The sequence below is a fragment of the Procambarus clarkii genome, chromosome 55 (genome assembly GCF_040958095.1).
Source record: "Procambarus clarkii isolate CNS0578487 chromosome 55, FALCON_Pclarkii_2.0, whole genome shotgun sequence".
NCBI lineage: Eukaryota > Metazoa > Arthropoda > Malacostraca > Decapoda > Cambaridae > Procambarus > Procambarus clarkii.
Window position 1 is genome coordinate 14,736,535 of NC_091204.1, and position 7,096 is coordinate 14,743,630.

Sequence of the window (7,096 nt, forward strand, 5' to 3'; positions counted from 1 at the left end):
GGTTGAGATTCAGCTCCTTGGTCCTGCCTCTCAAATGTCGATCTTCGTGTGAATAGGTTATTGATGAGGAGGCCTGGTCCTGAGACCGGGCCGCCGGGACGTTGATCCTCGGAACCATCACAAGGTATAGGGACTCAAATATTTACATAGGAAGTCGTTCAAAAGTCTGTCCTTGTCTATTTCCCCCCTGAGGATTTTGTATGTGGTGATCATATCTCCTCTATCGTCTAGTGGCGTGAAATTTAGTCGTTCCTTGTAGCTTCTTAGTCACCTCCGATAACATCTATACATCATTTATCGGGTCATCTTGCCTCTTTCTTAGTCTCATTTATCACGTGTTATCTTATGCCTCATATTCTCTGTTTTTGTCTCTCACCCTCTCCGTCACCCCCCCCTCCTCCTCCTCCCTCCTGTGCCGCCAACAGAAGCACCAACAGAAGCACCAACAGGAGCACCAACAGGAGCACCAACAGAAGCACCAATAGGAGCACCAACAGGAGCACCAACAGAAGCACCAACAGAAGCACCAACAGGAGCACCAACAGGAGCACCAACAGAAGCACCAACAGAAGCACCAACAGAAGCACCAACAGGAGCACCAACAGAAGCACCAACAGAAGCACCAACAGGAGCACCAACAGGAGCACCAACAGAAGCACCAACAGGAGCACCAACAGGAGCACCAACAGGAGCACCAACAGGAGCACCAACAGAAGCACCAACAGGAGCACCAACAGGAGCACCAACAGGAGCACCAACAGAAGCACCAACGGGAGCACCAACAGGAGCACCAACAGAAGCACCAACAGAAGCACCAACAGGAGCACCAACAGAAGCACCAACAGAAGCACCAACAGAAGCACCAACAGGAGCACCAACAGGAGCACCAACAGAAGCACCAACAGAAGCACCAACAGGAGCACCAACAGGAGCACCAACAGAAGCACCAACAGAAGCACCAACAGGAGCACCAACAGGAGCACCAACAGAAGCACCAACAGGAGCACCAACAGGAGCACCAACAGAAGCACCAACAGGAGCACCAACAGAAGCACCAACAGAAGCACCAACAGAAGCACCAACAGAAGCACCAACAGGAGCACCAACAGAAGCACCAACAGGAGCACCAACAGAAGCACCAACAGAAGCACCAACAGAAGCACCAACAGGAGCACCAACAGGAGCACCAACAGGAGCACCAACAGGAGCACCAACAGAAGCACCAACAGGAGCACCAACAGAAGCACCAACAGAAGCACCAACAGGAGCACCAACAGGAGCACCAACAGAAGCACCAACAGAAGCACCAACAGGAGCACCAACAGAAGCACCAACAGGAGCACCAACAGGAGCACCAACAGGAGCACCAACAGAAGCACCAACAGGAGCACCAACAGAAGCACCAACAGAAGCACCAACAGAAGCACCAACAGGAGCACCAACAGAAGCACCAACAGAAGCACCAACAGAAGCACCAACAGAAGCACCAACAGGAGCACCAACAGAAGCACCAACAGGAGCACCAACAGGAGCACCAACAGGAGCACCAACAGAAGCACCAACAGGAGCACCAACAGGAGCACCAACAGGAGCACCAACAGGAGCACCAACAGAAGCACCAACAGGAGCACCAACAGAAGCACCAACAGAAGCACCAACAGGAGCACCAACAGGAGCACCAACAGAAGCACCAACAGAAGCACCAACAGGAGCACCAACAGGAGGAGGTGAAGGTAGCTGATGCAGACGAAGCATTATAAGAAGAAAAGTCAATATTGGTCGAATGTGTTTATTTAACACTAATGACGCCTCAGAAGCAGATGTGTCTCCAACACTCACGCACACGCGCACGCACACACACACACACACACACACACACACACACACACACACACACACACACACACACACACTCTCTCTCTCAGTACCCACAGTCATCTCCTTACTCAGCATCCACACACCATCTCAGCATAGTGTTAAGCATCCACATTTATCTCTGCAGCATCATATTCCATCTCCACAATCCTTTCCACCCATCACATCTCTCTATATCCACAGCATCCACTCCTCCCCGTTGACTAGTAAGGCACCAAGCCGCCTTTCAGGCATCCACCAGGCGAAAGAAATTATATATGAGAAAATAAACACCCTCGTTTTTTTGTTTTTTAGGGGGGAAGAGGAGGGAGTCGACAGCACGTGCTTCGTTCTGGGGTGTTTTAAGGGGCGGTGCGTCCTGCCGTCATCCCTAAGTTTGTCAGGGTAACTCGCAAGTGATGGTGTTTGGAGTCGTCGTGTGTGTGTGTGTGTGTGTGTGTGTGTGTGTGTGTGTGTGTGTGTGTGTTGTGTGTGTGTGTGTGTGTGTGTGTGTGTGTAATTACCTAAGTGTAATTGCCTAAGTGTAGTTACAGGATGAGAGCTACGCTCGTGGTGTCCCGTCTTCCCAGCACTCTTTGTCATAAAACGTGTGTGTGTGTGTGTGTGTGTGTGTGTGTGTGTGTGTGTGTGGGGGGGGGGGGGGGGTCTTGGAGGAAGGGGCTGGGGCCAGGGATGACCGGATGAGTGTGTGTTTAGTGATAACAGCGACTAGCTCGTTTCGGAAGCCAAATGAGATAGTTAGTGTTTAGGACGGGGCCTCGGGTTACTTCCCCAGTCTTGTAAACACAGATTGAAGGTGCGTTCGGGTGCTGATCGATTTATATACGTGAGCTGCGACAGGTCCGAACACACACCCCGAACACCCGACGCCTTGTTCGGGCGCGTGGGGGGGGGGGAGTATAAATTTCTTCGAAGTGCTTGGTTCGATGTTTGTTTGTGAATTGAGTTATTTTTTTTATCGTCACAAGGATACCTAAAGGGATTCAGGAGTTTATTTTTTTAATTTGTGTTTTTTATCGTTAATGAGTGTTGGTGGAGTTCAGTTTAATTTTGTATTTTGTTTGTATTTCTGGCTGTATGAATTTATTGGGCAGCTTCACTCTTTGGTAAACATGTTATGAGAAGGATAATAGCTGGCTTGTTCATCCTGTCACTTGTACCCTGACGTAGCTGGGTTGTTCATCCTGTCACTTGTACCCTGACGTAGCTGAGTTGTTCATCCTGTCCCTTGTACCCTGACGTAGCTGAGTTGTTCATCCTGTCACTTGTACCCTGACGTAGCTGAGTTGTTCATCCTGTCACTTGTACCCTGACGTAGCTGAGTTGTTCATCCTGTCACTTGTACCCTGACGTAGCTGAGTTGTTCATCCTGTCACTTGTACCCTGACGTAGCTGGGTTGTTCATCCTGTCACTTGTACCCTGACGTAGCTGAGTTGTTCATCCTGTCCCTTGTACCCTGACGTAGCTGAGTTGTTCATCCTGTCACTTGTACCCTGACGTAGCTGAGTTGTTCATCCTGTCACTTGTACCCTGACGTAGCTGGGTTGTTCATCCTGTCACTTGTACCCTGACGTAGCTGAGTTGTTCATCCTGTCACTTGTACCCTGACGTAGCTGGGTTGTTCATCCTGTCACTTGTACCCTGACGTAGCTGAGTTGTTCATCCTGTCACTTGTACCCTGACGTAGCTGAGTTGTTCATCCTGTCCCTTGTACCCTGACGAAGCTGAGTTGTTCATCCTGTCACTTGTACCCTGACGTAGCTGAGTTGTTCATCCTTGTTCATCCTGTCACTTGTACCCTGACGTAGCCGAGTTGTTCATCCTTGTTCATCCTGTCACTTGTACCCTGCGTCACGCTGCCACACAGGTAACTCAGAGTGACAATGACAAACTTAACACACTTGTTACAAGTGATGCTGAGAAGCGTTCTGTTACTGTTATACTGTTACACTGTTTCCTTGTGTATTCGTCTAGTTGTGCTTGTGGGGGTTGAGCTCTGGCTCTTTGGTCCCGCCTCTCAACTGTCAGTCAACTGGTGTACAGATTCCTGAGCCTACTGGGCTCTATCATATCTACATTTAAAACTGTGTATGGAGTCAGCCTCCACCACATCACTTCCTAATGCAGTCCATCTGTTAACTACTCTGACGCTGAATAAGGTCTTTCTAACGTCCCTGTGGCTCATCTGGGTACTCAGTTTCCACCTGTGTCCCCTTGTGCGTGTACCACCCGTGTGTGTGCGTGTGTGCGTGTGTGCGTGTGTGCGTGTGTGCGTGTGTGTGTGTGTGTGCGTGTGTGTGTGTGTGTGTGCGTGTGCGTGAAAACCAAAAGTGAGCATCTACAAGAAGTGTAGATTTGCGGTTGTCAAATAAGTGCTTTCCACACTTATGAAAGAACACTTGAAAGTTATGCTTGAAAGAACACTCCCCTTCCCCCCCCCATCACACACACACACGCACCCCCTATTTCAACTAAGAACAAGAACTTCAGGTTTCGAGTTCTACAAGACATAACATGAACATATTTTACACCAACTGTTATTTTATACAAGATAACAAATAAATTCCTTCAAGTACTTATCATTCGAGCCAAATTTATTTTCAAAATTGAGTAGTGTAAATTTTGACTCTGAATATTTTTATATTTTTAAATTTATGAATGGGAGACTGGCTTGCTCAGGCGCTCGTGAACCTGTAAACATACACAAACATGCACTCACACAGGCCTTCACACACACACTCGGGAGCATTCCTGCTTCCAAACATACACTTACCGTCCCAAACACTCACACGTGGATACACAGCACGTCTTGTGTCCGCCCTGCTCCTGGCCACACACCTTCCTAAGGACACAGGGGTTAGTGTTCCAAGTATACTCCACTGGTTTTAGTGGATCGTAAATACTGATGCACGCAAAAATCACAGGAACGCACGCACGCGCGCGCGCGCGCACACACACACACACACACACACACACACACACACACACACACACACACACACACACACACACACACACACACACACACACACAAGGTATCACTTGGGAGATGAAATACTTCAAGAGTCCGAGAGAGAGAAAGACCTGGGGGTTGATATCACGCCAGACCTGTCCCCTGATGCTCATATCAAGAGGATAACAGCAGCAGCATATGCCAGGTTGGCTAACATAAGAACGGCCTTTAGAAACTTGTGTAAGGAATCTTTCAGAACATTATATACCACATATGTCAGACCAATCCTGGAGTATGCGGCACCAGCATGGAGTCCATATCTAGTCAAGCATAAGACTAAAATGGAAAAGGTTCAAAGGTTTGCCACCAGACTAGTACCCGAGCTGAGAGGTATGAGCTACGAGGAGAGACTACGGGAATTAAACCTCACATCGTTGGAAGACAGAAGAGTTAGGGGGGACATGATCACCACATTCAAGATCCTCAAGGGAATTGACAGGGTTGATAAAGACAAGCTGTTTAACACAAGGGGCACACGCACTAGGGGACACAGGTGGAAACTGAGTGCCCAAATGAGCTACAGAGATATTAGAAAGAACTTTTTTAGTGTCAGAGTGGTTGACAAATGGAATGCATTAGGAAGTAATGTGGTGGAGGCTGACTCCATACACAGTTTCAAGTGTAGATATGATAGAGCCCGATAGGCTCAGGAACCTGTACACCTGTTGATTGACAGTTGAGAGGCGGGACCAAAGAGCCAGAGCTCAACCCCCGCAAGCACAACTAGGTGAGTACAACTAGGTGAGTACACACACACACACACACACACACACACACACACACACACACACACACACACACACACACACACACACACACACACACACACACACACACACACACACTCGTGATGAATACACATAAGGTGCCAGAAACCTCCCCTATCCTGATGCACCTCACTCCTCTCTCTTGAATCTCGACCTGGCTTTCATGCAGGTCCAGATTCAATCCCCCGACCGTCCACAAGTGATTGGACACCATTCCTGTCCCCTGTCCCAAGTCCTTATCCTGACCCTCTTCCAATTGCTATATAGGCGTAATGGCTTGGCGCTTTCTCCTAATAGTTATCTTAGTTATCACACCCCCCCCCCCTCGCCCCCACCCCTCCTTCTCCTATCTTTACGCATGTTTACTCTCCACCTATGTCATTCTTCTCCTCCAGATTGCTGGATGCGAAAAGGGAAGAGGCACATCCTTGGAGAAAAGCGGCTTATGCAGAGCGCTTTGTTATCTATTTTAAGGCCATTTTGGTTAGCCATTTTGGTTATATGTAAGCCATTTTGATTAGCCATTTTGGTTAGCCATTTTGGTTATATGTAAGCCATTTTGGTTAGCCATTTTGGTTATATGTAAGCCATTTTGGTTATATGTAAGCCATTTTGGTTATATGTAAGCCATTTTGGTTATATGTAAGCCATTTTGGTTAGCCATTTTGGTTATATGTAAGCCATTTTGGTTAGCCATTTTGGTTATATGTAAGCCATTTTGGTTATATGTAAGCCATTTTGGTTAGCCATTTTGGTTATATGTAAGCCATTTTGGTTAGCCATTTTGGTTATATGTAAGCCATTTTGATTAGCGAGCTGCCAATCAAATTATGCTATATTATATGAATGGAAATATTAAGAATTTGTCATTTGACTTTTTCACGTTTCTGGGTTTTAGAGAAGAAACATATATGCAAGTCTCACCCCACATTGACCCCCCCCCCTCCCAATCCCCCCTCCTAATCCCTTCCTCCCATTTCACCCCCTCCCAATTCACCTTCCCCCTCCCAATCCCCGACTCCCAAACCCCCCCCCCCTCCCAATCCCCCCTTTCCCAATCCCCCCCCGCCCCTTCCTCACTCCAGCTTCTGCTATCGTCTCCTGACGATAACCAATATCAGCCAACTCGACATAACTTCGACTTAACAGCAACATAACTTTTCCGACGCGAACAATAACGTTGCAGTTAGGTTGTGTGTTGGGTATTAACCTACGCCAGACAGGCCTTAAGCACGCAGCGAGAATGGGGCCAGAATTAATGGCTCATTCGGCTTAACTGATAAGAAAATCGACAAGCAAGGTATTCCCCGGGGTGGAATCCTGTTTAGGTCCGGTTAATTCCTGGGTCTCCGTGTCGAGCCCTGGATGGGTGGTGGAGGCTCTGATGGCGTGCTTGCATGGGGGTAATGCTCTAGCTCTTGGGTCCCGCTTCTCAACTGT

At 48.2% G+C, this 7,096-nt stretch overlaps 1 protein-coding gene across 1 annotated transcript in view; it reads left to right on the forward strand.

Moving 5' to 3' along the window:
- LOC138352951 (cell surface glycoprotein 1-like) overlaps nt 1-1,741 on the forward strand; it is a 1,803-nt gene extending 62 nt beyond the window's left edge. Inside the window, exon 2 of the mRNA XM_069305608.1 lies at nt 426-1,741. Coding sequence (XP_069161709.1) covers nt 426-1,741 — 1,316 coding nt within the window. The remainder of the gene's footprint in view (nt 1-425) is intronic.
- The last annotated feature ends 5,355 nt before the right edge of the window (nt 1,742-7,096 follow it).